Raw genomic sequence first — 19,099 nt, forward strand, 5'->3', positions numbered from 1 at the left:
GATGACGACCTTTGCCTTTGTTTACTTGCATTCGTTGTTGGTGTTGTTGTCGTTGTGTGTGACTGGCTGTGGTACTGTTGCTCAAACCCTTCCTCCACATCCCTACTCCCAGCCCTATCTTGTGATATCCTCTTTTCCATTTTCCCAACTGTCGATGGATGCCCGTTTGATGTGTTGATGTCAAAGTGGTCAAAGTGCCGGGTTGATAAATGCGTGCGTGTGATTGGTCAAAAATGTCCGAGATGAAAGTGGACCCCGAAGCGGTGCCGAACCGGATGAGGTTAAGGAGGTCGAGACGGTGCGGCGGCGACGGCGGCCCCGGGCAGTGCCAGGTCCAGGTCCCGTCCGACGTCTGACGTCAATGTCGACACGGGCAACCGACCCCGACTTTGGACGGTGCAGTGTGCTGCGGGGAACTGGAGGTGGTTCGGTGCTAGTCCGACTTTTTGTTGTCCGATTTTCCTATGCTCAAATGCGCCGTTCCCTTGTGAGAAACGCCGAATCGGATGTGGGTGACAGACTCCTCCAAATTATAGCTGAGATTTACTCGGGTCCTCTGTCCTGTTTTGCTTCGATTTCCTTTGTCGGTAGCGGTGTGTTTCCCTTGCCCGCCTATGCCCAAGTCCCCAATAACCCAATGCAGAAATGCAGTATGCGCAATGCTCGAAGTTGATTGTCGTTATGTCGTTAATGTGTGATGTTGCCTTGTTGTTATGTCGATGTTGTATTCAAGGAATCTGTGTTGCAAGATGGGTGGGATACAAAAGGGGGGAGATCAACAACTCTGGGAATCCGGAAAGCGACTCTGATGGACCCCATAAAATGTCAGACAGAACTTGAAGCGACACGGAAAAGAAAGTTGAGAAAGAAGCAGGCGCCGGGCAGTCCGCCTTTTTGAACCAGGTGCCCGATATTTGTTGCCAATGCTGCCACCGATCTTTTTCCGTTTGCCATGGATTGCCATGGCTTGCCATGCCCAAAGCCCAAGACCGCCCAAGACCGTCCCAAGAAACGGGCGGAAACAAACAACGAAGGACAAGGAAATAACGAAAAAAGCAAACGACGGGACTGACACTTACTGGAACAAGCCCAGGCGGGCAACGACCGAGCTAACAATGCGTGCCGCAACCTAACACGCCTGACTGGACAGCCCAGGCTAAGTCGCAGAGTATCAGATACAGCTGCCCAGAAAACGCCCAGAGGATCAAGTGGGTGCTTTCTGTTCACGCAGAACACGCGGCGTTCATAGGTATGGAGAACAAACCGCAGCGATGGAAACATGGAAAAGTCCCCCGCTTCAACGAGGTCAGAGGACAGAGCGAGGGCTCCATCTGTCTGGGCGGTTTTTTTTTTTCTTTTCTTATTTTTTCACCTTTCACTTCCACCCAAGTTGCTTGGCTTTTTGAAGTGGAAATGACGACGGGCCCCCTCTGTTTCGCTCTGTTCCTTCCCCCTTTGGCAGATCGCCGGAGCTGCTTGGCTCACCCTTGATGCATCCTTGGCGGTGATCTTGGCGGACTGCCAACCATCAATCGAGCCTCCTTGGCGGTAAAGGGTTGCTTTCTTGGCCACAGCCTGCGTGTGTGCTGGGCGTTATGTATCATGCTGGGCAGATGATGTTCGCCCTCTTGTTTCTCCGGCTTGGGGTTTGGGGGCTGTGATTCGTTTACACAAGAGATGAGAGATGCCAATGCCGATACAGATGCTGTGCCTTTCAGGCAAGTATGTAAGATGGATGGGTGCTGTGACGTTGACAGTTGTATTGAGAAGTCAGAGTGCCATCCGATGTCAACTCCAAACACTCGACAAGAAAACTATCGTGGAAAAAAACAGAAGGATAAACAATGACAGTCCACTGCTCGCCTGCTGACTGCTTCGCCAAGCCCACTTCTTGCTTGCGTCGTGGATTTTGTCGGGTTTTAGGTAACACATGGCAAACCCAAGGCCTTGGCTTTCGGTGCTGGCAAATGTCTCGGAATGAAAACGACGATGCCAAGATAAAGGAAATGGCATCTTCCCGACTGACGGCATGTCACGGCATGACAGCACATGGCCGATGTTGAGCATAGCTCCGCTTGCGTAGTACATAGAGGCATCCAAGTCCCAAGTCCAAATTCCCCACTTTAAGCATTTAATTTTGGTATTTCTCCCAAGGCCTCAACACTTGGCAATGCGTCAAACTTTCCGTATGTACTCTTCCCTTTCTATACGCTTCATTCAAAGACTGTCAAGAAACTCTTGTTGGGCTTAAAAGAGCGCTTCCAAGTGAATTTCTGCATTTTGGGTCCAGAGTACGTTTGGCCGAAAGACATGTCTTGAGAAGAACAGACGAGGTCTGTGTTAACTCCCGCAAAAGGAAATTGTGGGCCAAATCTTTAGTTTCGTTTCGGTTTGAAAACCCCGAGTTTACGGACTGGGCGGCTGTGGGCGGCTCTGGGCGCCCGGAAGCACGGCAGCTAAGGAACGCTAAAAACAGGTAAAAATAGGGGTAGTAAACATACCTACCCTCGCTGCTGCCAAAGTCGGACTGTAAACTTCATGATGTTGCCGGCAAAGGCGGAAAAGAGAGACAGATATATATATATATATATACTGGCCTCGCTACCTATCCAGGGCAATTCCACAAGATCCCTCACACCGCTCACCCAAAGGCTGCTGGGTATGGGTTCCTAGCTTCCTAGTCTTGCTGCCCTGCTTCACCTCCAAGCTCACCACATTCTCACCATCCGTAGCTCCCGCCGTTGTCCCCTTCCAACATAGGGGCCATTACTCAAACACCAGCTTGATTGATTGTCCGGCTATCAAAGTGGTCCAGTCGGACGGAAGGGAAGCGGAAGGGAAGTAAGGGCGGTCGTTGTCGGCATCATATGATCCGCTCTCTGCCATGCCCTTCCTGAGACACCAGGCTCCGGTCGCCGTTGATCTTTTGTCGAGACGCGCGTTTTGGATATTATGACGGTACTTTTTTTGATACTACGCTCATGATTGTACACACGTTGTGTAACAGAACTGCTACATACCGACTGGCAGGGTTGATGGATGCGATGGAACTTGAAAGGAACTGAAATGCGACATGGACAAGTGAGAAATGGGCGGGATTGCATCCCAATGAAAGCTGGGCCTGGGCGGAGGATATTCTGCTAACAGATTTGGGGTAAACGTCGACTAACTTTGATAAGCCCCTAATATCAGCCAAACTAAGCTTTCCACTTGACGCACTGACCGCCCGTTTACCTATGCAGTGGTTGGTTGCAATTGCAATGCCTCCGGCAGTTGCAATGCGGGCAGTGATGCAAGCGAGTGCTGCTTCGAGCAGGTCACAGCGGCAGGCAATAGTTGACGCCCACTGAAAATGCGGAGTTGCAGTCCGGGCTTTGCATTCGTTTTTTGTGTTGATTTGACATTCGCCCGCCCGCCCGCTTTTGCATCCGGCAGCCGATGACACTGGCGACGGCTGATATAACTGAAACCACGATAGGCTGTACGGTAGAAGCAGCATAGTCATCCATCTCATCATCTTTACGATTGAGGATTGCTTACTTGCTTGCCACCCGACCATCCCGCCGCCGTCATTCATCAACCACCCCTCCCTCCCTCCCCCCGATTAGCTCTCTCTCTCGTCTCTAGGTCTATCTAGTGCGTAATCAAATCGTCTTTGTCATCGAACGAGAAGCCCTCAAACCGCATCCAACCCATTCGTTTCCCTTCCATCGACTCCGGCTTTTCATTCTTCAACCTTTAACAACAACAACAACACCACCACTTCTATCCTCGACCCATATTATAATAATCATCATCATCATCACATTCTCCCGCAGAGCATCGTCACTTCGAATCCACAAGCTGCTGCTGAGTCCAGCATTTACGAGCGATTTCCCCGACGTCTCATCTTGTCACCGCCCAGACCAGCATCGCTGCCGAGTTTACCTCGTTATCTTATCGCTTCATTACGCAATCTCCAGTCCAGTCCATCTTCGAAATACCATACAATTACCCAGATAATCACAATCACCCACGCCAATCACTTACTTTGTCACCCATACCAGTACCAGGAATCGCGTTGATTTCTGATACTCTCGACAACACGGATCCACAATGCGACGACCGTCGGATAGCTTGACCGAACCCGCTCGGAACCTTGAAGAATCAGTCGGATCCCCATCGCCAACTACCCCCGATCCCACCACCGATCTTTCTCTCCCGCCCCCTGAAGAGCAGATAGTAAGCCAACAGGCCGACGCCGACGTCAACGTTGATCCCGCTACTGTCACACCACCCCCGCACATTGCCGCCCGCCTCTTCATCCGGCCCACCAACCAGACCCGCCGCAAAGACAGTGCAGCTTCGTCGCGGCGCAACAGCTTCTCGTCCGCCCATTCCCGCTCTTCTCACGGCTGCGGTCGCGACGTTGGTCCCCAGAGCAAGTATGTCGCCCAACACTTGCGCCGCGCCTCCATCCTCGAAGACCGAAAGGCCCGCCTGGCCGACCGTGCCGCCCATGCCGAGAAAGTCCGCATCCGAGCCGCCAAGGCCAAGGCCACCGTCAAGGATATCACACAAAGCGAAGAGAGAGCCATTGCGGCTGCCATGGCTCGCGAACGCAACCTAGCCGAGATCGCCGCCGCCTGTGCCGAGGAGGTCAAGAGGGCCAAGCAGATCGCCGAGACCATGAAAGAGAAGCGCGAGCAGGAAAACAAGAAACTCAAGATGCAGATGGAAGAACGTCTGGCCGAAGCCGAGAGGAGAAGGGAAGAACTCCGTAACCGCAACGCTGCCAAGGTCAAGTGCAGGGAGCGCGGTCAGAGTCTTGTCACAAGGAAACCCACCTTGGTCGAGGTCATGCCCGAGGTCAAGGAAGTCAAGGAGCGCGAGTCGAGCCCCATGAGGCCCGAGGCCGCCGCCAGTAGAATTCAGTGGTGGTGGAAGTCCATGAGTCGTAAACGGGCCGTAGCCGAGTTCAGCGCGCTAGGCCTCACCATCGACGTTGTTAGGGAGACGTCCTTTGATACCGTTACCAGCTTGCTGTCGCAGGAGAACGTCTTGGTGGCCACCTCTCGAGTGCTCCGCATCTGTGGGCTCAACGAGGGTGCGCCTGGGTCAGTGGAAGAGATGACGGCTGTCCGCTCGTTTCTGAGCGCCTTCCTTATCCTCGGCCACCCGTCCCAAGTGCTTAGCAATAAGGAGGGTACCGGAGAACCAGAGCAGGTTGGGTCCGCCCTGGCGAAACCAATCCCTCGTGATGATCTGGCTAACCCTCAGTTGCAGGAACTCGTTGGCAAGGCTGGTGACCTACTAATCTCTTTTGAGAACATTCTAGGCCGACTGACCGCGTTTAATAACTACACTCCGCCACCGGCCCTGTTGGATTCGTTCCCCGAGGTCTACGCTACCTTTTACAATGCTTTTATTGCATGGAAGGCCCGTGATTCCAGCTCTCTGGTTGAGCTCATGGTGATGCAGTTCGTCGAGCTGGACGCTATTTGGGAGTCCGTCAAGGACAGTACAGATGGGTCCGTTGACCAGGTGTACAGAGAAAGCATTCGAGAAAACCAGCTGCTACTATTGGTTCGCATCAAGAAACTTGCCGGACCCGTCCGTGGCAAGCAGCTGGTAACTGAAGCTGTCAGGGCAGCCCGCAAGGCTAGAGTCAAGAAGCCTCGCGGTGATTTGAAGCCCCGTGTGGCAGAGCAGTCAGAATCGGAGACAGGCATGGGCGTCCTTGGTGACGGCAGCAACCAGGGTCAACAGACCCAGACTCCCACGCCCCCCTCCACTCCGGCCAGACAGGGCGAGACCTTCAAGATCAGCGTCGTGCTGCCACACACCAAGAGCCTCTTGCCAGAAAACAGGGTGGTTGTGCACGAGCTGGCCATCAATAGGGACTTCCGCACCGAGCCCAGCGAATATCACGAGCAACAAGCCCATTTGCTCGCACCTCTCTTTCAAGAGATGCGGGCAACGATGCAGGCGGACAACCAAGAAGTACACTTTATGCTTCTGCTGCGGGTCGCTGATATGATCCGCGAGAAGCTCCAGCGGCTTGTCAGACCTGGCAACCCGATGCACACGCTGATCGGCGAGCTCCTTGATACGGAAATGGCCCAGCGCCAGTTCGCTATGGGCAGCTTCTCCTACGAGAAACTGTTCCAAGCTATGGGAACACTCCTGCCCAAGCTCTGTGCGCCTGTCCGCGACGACGAAGTCAAGATTCTGGCCGAAGAAAAGCTCGTCCAAGGCACGTACGTTGACCGTCTCGAGGCATTGAATGCCTTCATCGATGTCATGCTTAGTGACTATGCCAACTACCTACTTCAACAAGCCGCGCCCCAACTGATTGAGCAAGCGCCCTCGTACGAAGCCAAAGCCTTTGCCGCCGATATCGAAGCCGGACGCTACGATCTCTCGGCTGCCAAAGCCGCCTGGCGCGCCGCACGTGTGAAGCTGATGGGCGAAGCTAGCCGCCGCGACCCCGAAGGTGTTGACGTTCCTCGTTCTCGCCCCACTGCCAACAAGATCTACAATCAAATGCTCGTCGACCTCTTCACCCAGCCGCATCCACTCAGCATTGACGAGATGCCCGAAATGCTGCGGCTCGATCACAAGCGTGTCGTGGAAGCGGGCCGCGTTACCAAGAGGATCATCACCACAGGTGCCATCCTCCTCCAATGCAAAAACCTGCTCAAGCGCGACGTCCGCGGGCCTTGGCGAACTGAATCCCAGCGCATTTTGGCTGTACTCGAGCGGAGCGAATCATCCTCGGACCCCGTCCCTACCGATCAAACAGTTGACGGGATCCTCACCGCTCTCGAAGCCGGCCGGTCCATGCCCGCTGCTACCAAGGTTCACCTACGTGCCTTTGTCACCAAGCTCGTCCTCTCGGCCGCTTCCATCACGGCCGAAAACCGTGAACCTAGCGATCCCGTCCTTCGTCTGCTGCTGAGCAGGTTGAGGGCCTATGTCTTGCAAAGACTGGCGGCTAGCGCGTCGGCTTCGGAAAATGTCAAGGCTACTAGTACCGCTGGAGAGAAGCTGGCGGGTTTGGGCCTAGCAGAGTTTGTGGATAAGGTGAGGGATTTGGTGGAGATGCTTGGGAGGGTCGGGGAGGTGGATAGAGGGGCGCATGGAGTGTGGTGGGATCAGGTTGCGGAGACTGTGGAGGGTGAGGCTCAGTAAGGGGAAAGTGGATGGGGGGGCATTTGCGCGACGAAGAGAGTTGATTGGAAGAGGGAAGGGGGGGAGTGATTGCATATATACCATGGCGTTTTTGGTCTTTTGTTTGGGTATCGTTGTCTGTGCCATGGCATGGCACCAGCGATGAGTTTTTCTGGTTTCCATCTGTTTTAGGCGTTAAGGATTTGCAAATGAGCTATAAGGCTCTCGCAAGGGAATAGGCTTCCATGGCATGGGATCGGATATTGTCAGTTTGTGATGGTTTCTGTTTTCGTCGGGATGATTCAAAGCATTCACAGTCCCTGATTTTTTGAGAGAATCAGGAATGGCATTTACTACCAGTATATCTGCGTTTCGTCCACGTTAGGTATTCAGCGTCGCTGATGTGACAGCGAATGCAAAATGAATGATTATCATTTTCTCCCTATCACTTCGTGTAGTCCCAAGTTTCATGTTCACAAGTCCTACCTAGCTCTCAAGCTCTCCTCTCCGCCCGTTACATTGATGGCATGACGGATTTAACATGAAGTTAGGTACTAGGTTGTAGTGCAGTTGAAGTGATGCGATAGGCCAGGAGTCCGAGCAGATATGGAGTATAGGGGGCCATGCATACACCCTAGTCTGAACTACTACCTACTAGTGTAAACCAAACGCTAAAATGAATCCGAGTTCCCCACGGCATAGGTAAGGTAAGGTACCTTGGTGTCCTCTAGAAAATATTGACGTCTTCCCTTAGTTACCTACCTACCTAGGCTCGAACTAAGGTATGTTTCACCCGGGGTCACCTGGGGAGAACGTGACGAATGTAAACACGTGCAGCTAGCAAGGCCGGCGGTTATGCCGGTACCGGTTTGGGTAGGTAATATGTATGTACGTACTATCATGTCCAACTCAGCGAAGGTTCCGGCTGGCGAGAGACATCCATATGATGGAACTGGTAAACCCGAGCGAGGTATCCAGCATGTTAGGTCAGTTTATGGTAGTTGACACAGAAAGACTCCGAAGCTGATATGATTGGAACGAATTAGCTAGGTAGTTTGGAACAAGGAAGAACAAAAAGAAGAAGAAGAAGAAAGAAAAAAAGGAGGAGGAAGCACGTGGAGGGGGCCGGGCGGACGGGTGGGTGGGTGGTGGTGGCGCGGGCGGGAGGGGGCCGGTGTGAGGGTGAGACCGTGAGGGTGTCATGCAAAGTAGATCGAGAGCCTGACAGACAGACAGACGGCCATGTAGGTAGGTAGGTATCAATCGGCATGAACTAGGTATAGGTAGGTGGTAGGTACCTACCTATGTACTGCCGTTGCAGAATTGGCAGGCACCTACCTATGTACGTCCTACATACGCTAGGTAGGTAGAATCAGCGATGAGGATAACTCAAGTTCAATCAAATAAGGGTTTAAAGTTGATTGAGTGGGTCAAGTAACCAACTTGAATTGATTGATTGCTTGATTGATCAAGTAATTGACGATAGAGCAAAACACTAAAAATTTCGAGATAGGGTAGGTCCGAGTTAGGGTAGCGATCTTTAGGGGTAGAAAAGTATGGGCTTTAACTCTAACCCTAGAATTCTGCCGGGCGGCCAATTAATGTCAATCAAATTGATGACCTTTAATTGCTTGGTCAACTCTATGGGGGACCTCGAATTGATTGATTATATTTGTTTGATTGCTTGAACTTGGCTTGGAAACTTGAGTTATCCTCATCGCTGGGTAGAATACCTACACTACTACACTAGGTACGTGTACAGGTAGGTCGCCGCAGCCTGGTAGGTCGCCGCAGCCTGTTAGGTCGCCGATAGGACCTGGGGCCTGGGATCGGGTTGCAATCACAGTGAGAAGGTAACTGCACTACTAGGTACAGCGTGTCCCGCCATTTCCCAGGCAGGCATGTTACAACGTCTGCCTGCTGAGGACCTGATTGAAGAGATCCATACACCTACCTAGGTACCTATGTAGGTAGCTTGGGTGTCAATCACGGCATCGAGTGTGTGAGTGTACGTGCGTGCGTGCGTCTGGTGCGACTAGGTGATTTCATGTCTCATGTGCGAGTGATTCCCCTTTCAAAATGTTATTTTGGGAGAAAGAAGGTGATTGAGAGAGAAAGGAGAGATGGATGGATGTGGTGTTGCTTTTTAGGTACTGGTACAGGTATAGGTAAAGGTACAGGTACCTAAAGTCTAGAGGTAGGTACCTTGGAGGTAGGTAGGTACATAAGCTTTTGTGGGGAATCTTCATGCGGATGGATCGGTAAGGTAGTTAGTGATCGACGGGCGACGACGGGGCCGTCCGAGGGTTGTTTACTACACCGCACGCATGGGCCCCTTCCATGGGTTTCATCACACTCACACACACACACACACCTCACCTTTTGAAGAATGTGATATCAGCACGCTAAACTGGGAAGAGGTTGCGAATGCCGATTCGGAGCTAGATGGCTGACGACGGGTTCATGTTCGTGGAAGGCACATAGGCGGCGGGAGGTGGAGGCGGAGGTGGAGGTGGAGGTGAGTGGTGAGTGTGTGATGATGCATCGCCGATGTTGATTCTACCTAACATTACCTTACCTACCAGGTGGGGATCAAGGATCGCAGGAATACGGCATTGTTGTTGCTATAAAGATGGCATGGAAGAACTTAGGTTGTCTGTCGTATACTTACCTCTACACCTCCAGGATAGCAAGCAATCGATTTTCCTGAGCTTTTAGGCTTTTGACTACATACATGACCTGCAGGTACCTAGAGGAGCTAAGGCAAAACATACCTTTGATCCTCCGATCCTCAACAGCCACAACGAGCATCATGTCTTCTCACTCCGAGCATTCTTCCTCTGACTCCTTGGACCTGCCCTCAGAGTCACCGGCATTCTACCAGAACCCATCCGCCTCTTTAGGGTCATCGTCAACAGTCGAGCCCCCTTCATCGCCTACTATGACGTCCTCCTCCTCCTCCTCCTCCTCCTCCTCTTCTTCGCCCATGGGCTCATCCCCCTTCCTGGCTCCCTCTTCCCCCATCGAGCCGCCCGACCTGCTGGAACTCCCTACTGCAACTTCCTCTGGCACCATCCACCAAAGTCAACCCCAAGAACGAATCCTCATCCTCGGCGCAACCGGTAACCAAGGCCGCGGCACTGTCCACGCCCTCCTCTCCTCCTCCAAACTGCACCTCGCCAACTTCCACCTCGCCGCCCTCGTCCGTAACCCCACCTCGGCCGCCTCCCTCTCCCTCATCTCCTCCTCCTCACAATCCGGCGCTGGAATTCCTCCAATCCCCCTCTTTGTAGCCGACTATTCCTCCCCCGCCACTCTCTCTGCCGCATTCGCCGCCTTCCTCCCCACCACCGTCTTCTTCCCGCCCATCCTCTCCGACGACTTTGCTCTCGACTTGACTTATGCGCAAAACGTCATCTCCGCCGCTCGGCAGTGCGGCTCCGTCCGTTCCTTCATCGTCAGCACCGCCTTGGGAACCGATCGCCGCTCCGAGTTCAAAGGGTGGGGCAAGAACGGCGAGTGGTATCCTATGGGTAGCTACTGGCGGGCCAAAGGCGAGATTGAGAAGCGAGTAAAAGAAGCCGGGTTCGCGAGCTGGACCATCATTAGGCCGGGTTGGTTCTTGCATTGTTTGGTGCCGCAGAGGATGTGCGGGTGGAGTTATCTGGGGTTTGGGGAGACGGATGAGGTCAAGACCATCAGGACAAGTTGGAGGAAGGGGACAAAGGTGGCGTGGGTGGATGCAGAGGATGTGGGGGTTGTGGTGAGGGCTGTTGTGGAAGATTTGTGCGAGGGGGATGGGAAGAAGTATCGGAATAGGGGGGTGGATTTGGCGGTGGAGGCTGTGACGGTGGGAGAACTAGCGAAGAAGATGGCGAGGGTGATGGGTGAGGAGGTCAAAGTGTTGTATGCGGAAGAGCAACAGGTGGGTGGGGAGGCGATGACGGCGGTTGACACGTATCCGATTGCCATCAGTCAGAGGTGGGCGAATGAGTTTGATACAACGTATGGTGTTGATGCGGCGAGAGAGTTGGGGCTGTTAGGGAAGTTGACGACGATGGATGAGTTTTTGGACAGAAACAAGGGGTTGCTTTGATGCATGTGGGAAACATTGGGAGGGAGGGTACATCAGATATCTTGTTGCATATTCGCCACTACCTATATACCCTCATTACCGGAAACCTCGACGGTACCGGCCTCGTCCGAGACAAAATAGATGAGACCAGCCAACAGGTCAAGTAAATCAGTCCGCTACCGCTCGTCAAGATCAAAAAAGGCCCTTGCAAGACTGTGATAGGGATTACAACAATTCGAAAAGACGTCGGCTAAAGTCTTATTTGGGTATTGCTATCCAGGAATTGCCTAGAACTCAATATCAGAGGTGTAACAAAGATGCTTGGATGCGTAGTGGGAGTATACCTGAGGTATAATGTCAAGGGTCTCAACTATTCTGTCCTTATGCCGTTCTCGTATCCCTTGGGGGAAGCTGGGAAACCTCGACGGTACCGGCGTCGACCGCATCAAAGAACTCTTCCTCTTCGGCCGTGTCAAACTCGAAGATATCCTTTAGCTTTTTGGCAAGCTGTCCAGTTCCACCGGCGTCATCATGGTGAACATCGTCATGAAGATCGAAACTGGGCCGGGCTGCCATTTCGGTTCGTGCCTCGAGCATTCTGCTCATGAGAGGAGTCTCGTCAGGTTCTGTTCGGATAATATCTATAGGTGGGGCCAGGCGGAGCGACTTGGTTATGTCTTTGTTTCGTGGAGGAATCGGAGGAATCAAGAGAACCTGGATGGCCTTCTTGCCAAAGCTGAAGAAGGAGAAGAAATACTAGTGTTTTTTTAGCAGATGCACCAACGAGGCACAATGCACCAGTGTCTTACCTCCTCAATGGCATACGTGTCATCATTGTCGATGACGCGAATCTTGCAAGTATCTGCAAACTCTACTATTGGAGTTTCCTCAATGTTAAGGATATTCTTGATAGGAATGGATATCTTGACGCTGTCTCCAAATTTGTAGGAACTTGAGAGCCGGGAGAGACCGGGATGAGCAAGTGGCGAGCGCAAACATGGGATGACATGGGCGGGTGGATCTTGCCGTCGATATTGAGCGGGAACTCGGAGGCCAAAGGAATGGAAATCTTGACGCTGTCTCCATCATTGTGCGAGCGGAAGATGACCCGTTGTAGGCTCTTGAGAGCCGGGAGAGACCGGGATGAGCAAGTGGCGAGCGCAAACATGGGATGACATAGTCGGGTGTATCTTGCCGTCGATAATGAGCGGGAACTCGGAGGCCAATGTGGACGTGTAACGTTTGGAGTTGTCGAATCGAATTGCTGGGCTGGAGAATGGGAAAAGCCTCTTGTAGAATGGTGTGTCGGTTAGGGGCACTGGATTTGGGATCGGACAAAACACTGCAGCCCAAGCAGGGGCAGAATGACGAATAAATAGAAACAAAAGCAGAAGAAGAAAGGTCTTGGAGAGGTCGGTCTTTAAATGCCGAAATCCCACCGCAGTACCTGGGCACCTACCTAGACGATGGCTGCCTGCCCTCGCTGTGTTGGAGTGTCGGTTGATCTGCAGAAAAGTACCGCGGGAGAACATTGACCATGACCGTGACGGGACTGCTCCTGCCAATCCGGCTCGCTCCGCAATCTCTGGAACAAAGGAGGAGCGAGCTCGATCTGAGCCTGCCCCCACCCCGTCTTCCCTTTCCCTGACAGATAAGAAAGAAGGACAGTCTTGGCAGGGGAAAGTTCGTGGGGCGTGTAGGGGTATATGTAGTAGACATCATGATACTGGCAGTAATTAGAGGTAGGGAAGTGACCAAGTCAAGTGTGGAAGGGACGAGCTGACTTCCCCGATCTAGGATTGGACCGATACTTGAAATACGTCTGCTTAAAACACCGACTGCATCCAGTCTTTCCTTCATTCATGTGAGTTGCATCGTGTACTACTTTCAAGTCCAAACGCCTCCAGTCACCACCATCCATTTCCTGCCTCCCCCCATCCCAAATATCATTGGTCCTTTCATTCCCCCTTGCCTTCCCTGTATCCTTTCCTACCTACAAGTATAATCCATCCGTTTACTTCCTCCCCCCTTTACCCCCTTTACCCTCTTTAGCCCAGTCATTGTCATGACTCGGACCTGGGTCGATGCCAACCCCATCTGGGAACCCCTCCAGCAGATCCGCACCATCAATATGGTTCGTTTCCAAATCAATCCTCCAGACCAAACACGTCCTACTCATCCCCTTCTTCTCCAAGTCCCCCAACCTCGCTTCCCCATGCTTCTTCAACTCCTCATCCCCCTTCCACACACTCTCCCACGCCCCCGTCCACTCATTCTTATGCACATCCAAGTCCCCATAGCCCGTCCGCGCTTGCACCACCCCGCCCTTCTTTTCGTTTTCCGTTCCCATCTCACACATGTCCACGGGAATCCTCAAGTACCGCCCACACTCGTGCGCGTCAAATTCCCACTCGCACCCCGGCTTGACGTCGAGCGAGATCTCGTAGTGCGAATTCACTATCAATCGCAGCTGGTCCTCCCAATTGTACGAATGCTGGCGGAAGCCCGTCAGTGGGATGCGGCGGGGAACATCATTGGGGTGGCCGTCGGGCCCGGACCCGTACGACCACGACAACGATTCGCGGTCCATGGCGTGGCAAAAGTTTTCGATGGACTCGATGAACTTCCAGCGCTTGTCCCACCAGCCCATTGGGTAGCACTTGAGCAACTTGTTGTCATCGTTGTGGAAGAGGGGAAAGGGGTCGTCGGGGAGAGGGGCGGCGTGGAGGAGGGAGGGGGCGGGTTTTGCGGTGACGGTGGTCGGTGCTGGGGCGACGAAGACGACGACCGGGGTGGATTCTCCGGGAGCGACAGTAGGTACGTCGATGACGATGACGACGTTGGACGGGGTGGGTTCTGCGCGGGCGAGGGCCGTTGTGGTGGCGATGGCGGTGGTAGAGACGGTGGTGGTTCGTGTGCTTCTCACCACAAGAGAAGCCGGGGTTGCTACGGAGACTGTGGCCGTTGCTGAAGCCGCGAGTCTCCGTGCTGATGAGAACGTGGTGTCTGTCCTGGTTAGAAGACGGAGAAACAGATGGAGATGGATTGGGGGTGGCGGAAGATAGCTATGTCTTACTCTCGGCCTTGGAAAGCTGACCACTTCCAGTCTTGGTGGTGTCAGCGAGGAGGGCAAATGTGCCCAAAAAGAGGAGCAGCCCACAAAGGACGCGGGAAATGGTGATGGGTGCCATGGTAATGGACTTTGCTTCAATGTGTTTGTGATGATTGTTGTGTTTTGTGCGTCGTATGAGATGATGTGTGTGATGATGGAAGAAAAGGAGAGCAGAGAAAGGTGTGGGATGGAGGAAGCTTTATGGGCTCTAAACTGTACTCTTCGTCACGGCGAGGATTGATATCTCCGTCTATATCCCAAATAGAAATACGGACATGTGGTATTCCGGAATTCTTTTATACGGCAGCGGAATGACATGACATGTTTTGTCTCCGACAGAAGCACAAGTGGTCAATGAGGAAGGCGTTGGTGACGGTGGCGATGGTGTCAATAGACAATAAATTGGTCGGTCAAGAGTGTGCAACTGGGGTTTTCAGCGTTGCTCAAGGTTGGTGGGTGGAATGGAAGAGAGTAGGTTGGTTGATCAGGCTAACTAACGGTTTCTCACCGTGACCACTGGTTAAATACTACTACAGTAAAGCCCACCAAAATCCTTAAGCCCCATTGCACCTTCCAAGTGCAGTAGGCAGTAAATACCTATTAGTTATTATCGGACATCCATGGTACAGTACCTCTAGATGTGCAGGAAATATGTAGAGAGGCAGGCTGTACGCACCTGCGAGACATCGATTTGTTGTTCGCACTTGACATTCTGGAGTGATTGAAGCCAACAATAACGATTCATGCCCGAGGAAAATGGTAATCAATTTCTGGTGGGCATGAACGTGGCAGGATGCGTACAGATCATGTATGCTTGAATTCCCAGAAAATTGAAAATGAACGCCCGGAAGTTTATACAGTATGCATGGTCAAATCCGGGATTTATCATCGAGGGCCTGCAAGAAGGGCCTGCGAGAGGGGCTTGCTCAATTCCACGGGACCCAAGGGCGTATGCAGAAGCCAGGACGGAAAAAAAAAAAAAAAAAAAACAAAAAAAAAAAGGAGCTGCGTTGGGCGTTCCGTCTGCCTGGCTTCGTGAACAGCGACCGACGGCTGTGATAGGTGTTCTTGCGTCATGGTGCCTTGTGTGGACTCATTTGGACCTCTGACTTATTTCCTTCCGTTCGTTTCGATTGCGATAGATGTGATCGGTCCGTCATCTTTCCTGACTGGAGAAGAGTAAAAAAGCCAAGACATGAACTAGAGTAAATAACCCGCAAGAGACGGAGGGACAGAGACAGGGAGAGAAATGCGCACCTGAGTTCGAAATCCATGCATGATATGGGTGGGCTCCCACCCCGAAATGCTAATAGCATGATAGTACACTGTCACAGACCCACCTGCGTGCAAGCAGGGCTGAAGAGAAACAACAAAGATGCCATTCACTTAAACCAACCCAAGATCTGCCCAAAGTAATGACAGACCACCAAGGTCTATCTATCCCAAGCGCTGACTCCCAACTCCAATTAAAAGCACTCAAAAATCCCAACCCACATGACACGCTCAAAAGAAACTCTTCTTGATCCCCCCCAAAAACAAATCCCTCTTTTGCTTCTTGACAAACCCATCCACATCCTCAGCCCACTTACTCGTCGTATTCGCCAAGTTGTCCATGCTATCACCCATGATATTCAACTTCTCGGTACGCTCGTTCAGCTGGCGCGTCAGGTAATCACCCCACCCTTCAGTTTCTTTCACTTGTCCCTGCAACCTTGCGGTACTTGACCCCGCAGCACCGGCGGCGGCAGGGTTGTAGACTCCGGCACCATTACGTTCTGCGTCTGTGGCTGCCATCATTCTCTTGGAAGGAGGTCGGTCGGGGCCGCCGATGAGGAGGTCGAGATCTGTGGGGGAGATGTACTGTGTACCGGAGAGCCATTGGACGTTGGAGATTGTGGGTCTGGGAGGGAGTTCCTGGGCGATGTTGATCATGGTGTCGAGGGTGTTTTCGAGAGCACGTCCACTGCCTCCCCAGACTGGGAGGACGGTGATTTCGGAAGGGCCGGTGAAACCGAGGACGTCACCGGTTTTGGAGATGACGGTTGATATGGTGCGTAGAGGGTCGAGCATGGGCAACGGATGCTTGGCGATCTCGCGCAGTCCCGGGAGGGTGTAAGAACGGAGGGTTCGGTCGTTGAAGACAGCAACGAGGGCGTAGCCGTGAGACGACATGGAGGTGTCGGCGGGCGTCACGGCGGCGGCGTCACAGAGGATGCCGGAGTCAAAAGATTTGGAGGCGCCGCGAGCGTGAGGTGGGCGGAAGATTTTGGATTCTGTTTGGGTGACTGTTGCGGCATGGGTTAGTATTGAACAGAAACGAAAGAAAATGGAGAACAAGGGAGAGGGGACATACCAGCCACCAAAACACCATCAACCTGTTTGCCCTCTCTCAACCCAGCAACAATAGGCCCCGTAGCACCGGCTTCCCGCCCCGTCTGCACCTCAATAGGACAAATAGCCACTACCTTATCGTCCATGTTCGCAACACCGGCCAGCTGTACCGAATACCCCTGGCCAGAAGGCAGCAACTTGAAAGTAGCCACCCTCCCCGTATTTGTTCCCACGAAGCAGCAGATACTCGAATAGTTCTCGCCTTCGAGCGTCATGACTCCAAACTCGATGACTGTCGGCCACTCTGGCTTGCCCCCGTGACTGGAGCTAGACGAATGCTTGAACAAACCCCTCTTCTCTCCCTTTGACCATTCCGTGACAGAGCCATGGTAGATAACCTTTGGCCCTCGCAGGTCAATGATGGAGAGATGTCCGCCCTCGGAGCCAGCAGCCACGAAGCCCACATCCGACACCGCCACCACCGTCACCCTCCCCTGAGCCATGTTATGCATGACAAACGGCTGCAGTCCTTCCTTCAAACTCGGTTCCGCCCTGGAGGAAATATCCATCAAGCCTCCCCTTTCACATTCCTCGGCTCTGGGCTCCTCCTTGCCAAAGTTCTTGTTGAATCCCCACCGCCAAACAATCACCTCTCCCGTCTTTGTGCCAGCCGCGAACTCTCCCGTCTCTTGCGCCATGTGCATAGCCGTCGTTTCCACACCGCCCTCGAATCGGTTGAGCGACCTGGCAACGTCCACTTGACACTGCATGGCATTCTCAATCTCGTCTCCGCGGCCAACGTCCCACAAGCGGATGATGTTATCGGCGTGGAGAACTTGGACGATATTCCTCTGCTCCTTTCTCGTTCTGTGACTGTACTCCACTCCTCCTCTGAGTATCTGCTCTCCCAAGCTCCTCTTCTCCGCCATGCCCAGCCAGCGTGCTCTTGGCACTGTCGATACAGCTACTGTTTGAACAAACGGATGGACAAACGAGAGACTGGGGTGCAGCATATTGGTTGGAGAGATGGGGAAACCAGAGGGGAAGGTCAAGGTGATGAGTTCCCCCGAGGAAAGCTGGACCAAAACAGCGATGGGGTCCTGAGCGCCGTTAAAGTAGGGAGATGAGCGCGGGATGAGAAGGTAGTTGACCACGCTTGCTCCCGGGGGAGTGGAGATGGGGAGAGAGCGCTTGCCATCGAAGTGGGCAGCAAGAACTTCCCACGAGGAGGTGGCATAGATCGGGGTGGGACCGAGTTCGAGGAAAGTGAGGTTGCTTGCGGTGGGATCGTCGATGTTGTGGCCGCCAGCAATCAGAAGACCGGTGTTGTCGGGATCGGTTTGGCAGCACCACGAGATACGGACAAAGGGAGCGAGGCGCATGGGTCTGGGTGGGTTGGAGGTGGGCTCGTTGACTCGGGTGCGGTATAGTGACCTGGCCGTGACGAGACGGCCTTCTTTGGTGTCCCAGATGGCGAGGCTGCCGTCTTGGTGCGCAGTCAGAATGAAGGTGCCCGTGGGGTGCCAAACGGCATGGGTGATGTTTGGTTTCCGGGCCATGTGGATTCCGTGGCCGTCTCCGCCGGGAGCATCAGGCGGCAGCTCGTATTCAAAGTATTTCTGGACAATGTTTTGCTTGAACGAGTAGATGACGGCTCCGTTTGTGTAGGCAATCAAGATCTTGCCGATATCCCTGGGGTGTAGTTGCATCGACACAAGTCTGCCTGCGGTCGGGTTGGGGTCTCGCTCGCGCCAAAAGTTGGGGATGCGAAAGGTCGAGGGGCGTTCGCGGTCGAGGTCGTAGGCTGCGATGTCACCACTCTGTAAGCCGACAAAGGCCCAGTCCAGCATGGGGTCTGTCACCAGGCACACGACGCCCGAGTACACGTATTTGGCAACCTGGTTGCCCGTGTCGAGGTCCCATATCGCCAGCTCGTTCTTGCTGTCGAGGCTGATGAGGCGGTTGGCGACAAAGCGAAGCTCTCGGATGGATGATGGGCGTGGCGGGCAGAAGAACTTGTGGACGCGGCGTTGGCCAAAGACGTAGATTTTTCCCGGGCCGAACTTGGACTCGTTGGTGCCGACTGCCAGTAGAGACTGGACGGGGTCGTAGGCGAGACAGCTGATCTGGGAGTTGATGCCGTAGCGGGCTTGTTCGTCGGGCATAAAGTGCATGGGCTGGATGTTCTGCGACAGGTCCGTCTGGACGCCCGCCTGTTTTGCGCGGATGAAGGAGGCCATACTGTCTGACTGTTAGTATGGCAGCTGTAATTGTGGTGGTGGTGGTGGTGGTGGTGTCAAGTCAGAGGGAGCATCTCCCGTTCTCTGGCCTTGGGTCACTGAAGCTGAGATGGAAGATGATGACGGCTGATGATGTTGGGTTGAAGAGAACGAGACGAACGACCCGACGCACGGTGACGTTCGGCAGTG

The 19,099-nt window shown here is 53.4% G+C and overlaps 5 protein-coding genes across 5 annotated transcripts; 2 read left to right on the forward strand and 3 right to left on the reverse strand.

Annotated features, from left to right (window-relative positions):
* Nucleotides 1-3,836: 3,836 nt before the first annotated feature.
* On the forward strand, nucleotides 3,837-7,598 carry B0T23DRAFT_43281 (T-complex protein 11-domain-containing protein). The gene has a single exon (XM_062840398.1). It carries the CDS (start codon nucleotides 4,096-4,098, stop codon nucleotides 7,171-7,173), a length of 3,078 nt encoding a protein of 1,025 aa, XP_062688097.1. The 5' UTR covers nucleotides 3,837-4,095; the 3' UTR covers nucleotides 7,174-7,598.
* A 2,366-nt stretch (nucleotides 7,599-9,964) lies between these two features.
* Nucleotides 9,965-11,394, forward strand: B0T23DRAFT_326476 (uncharacterized protein; the record flags this gene model as incomplete). The annotated part of the gene is made up of 2 exons (XM_062835562.1): nucleotides 9,965-11,081; nucleotides 11,285-11,394. The coding sequence occupies 2 exons, from the start codon at nucleotides 9,965-9,967 to the stop codon at nucleotides 11,392-11,394; spliced, it is 1,227 nt and encodes a 408-aa protein (XP_062688098.1).
* A 214-nt stretch (nucleotides 11,395-11,608) lies between these two features.
* B0T23DRAFT_457089 (uncharacterized protein) lies at nucleotides 11,609-12,395 on the reverse strand (the record flags this gene model as incomplete). The annotated part of the gene is made up of 3 exons (XM_062841275.1): nucleotides 11,609-11,983; nucleotides 12,037-12,157; nucleotides 12,235-12,395. 3 exons carry the CDS (start codon nucleotides 12,393-12,395, stop codon nucleotides 11,609-11,611), a joined length of 657 nt encoding a protein of 218 aa, XP_062688099.1.
* An 846-nt stretch (nucleotides 12,396-13,241) lies between these two features.
* B0T23DRAFT_436111 (uncharacterized protein) lies at nucleotides 13,242-14,418 on the reverse strand (the record flags this gene model as incomplete). Its single annotated transcript, XM_062840561.1, has 2 exons — nucleotides 13,242-14,215; nucleotides 14,304-14,418. The coding sequence occupies 2 exons, from the start codon at nucleotides 14,416-14,418 to the stop codon at nucleotides 13,242-13,244; spliced, it is 1,089 nt and encodes a 362-aa protein (XP_062688100.1).
* Nucleotides 14,419-15,748: 1,330 nt separating this feature from the next.
* On the reverse strand, nucleotides 15,749-19,089 carry B0T23DRAFT_43300 (lethal giant larvae like, C-terminal-domain-containing protein). Its single transcript, XM_062840407.1, has 2 exons — nucleotides 16,693-19,089; nucleotides 15,749-16,624 (listed from the first exon to the last, which is right to left on the reverse strand). The coding sequence occupies exons 1-2, from the start codon at nucleotides 18,908-18,910 to the stop codon at nucleotides 15,843-15,845; spliced, it is 3,000 nt and encodes a 999-aa protein (XP_062688101.1). The 5' UTR covers nucleotides 18,911-19,089; the 3' UTR covers nucleotides 15,749-15,842.
* Between the last annotated feature and the right edge of the window lie 10 nt (nucleotides 19,090-19,099).

This window comes from Neurospora hispaniola (genome assembly GCF_033458365.1).
Source record: "Neurospora hispaniola strain FGSC 10403 chromosome Unknown B0T23scaffold_10, whole genome shotgun sequence".
NCBI classification, from domain to species: Eukaryota; Fungi; Ascomycota; class Sordariomycetes; order Sordariales; family Sordariaceae; genus Neurospora; species Neurospora hispaniola.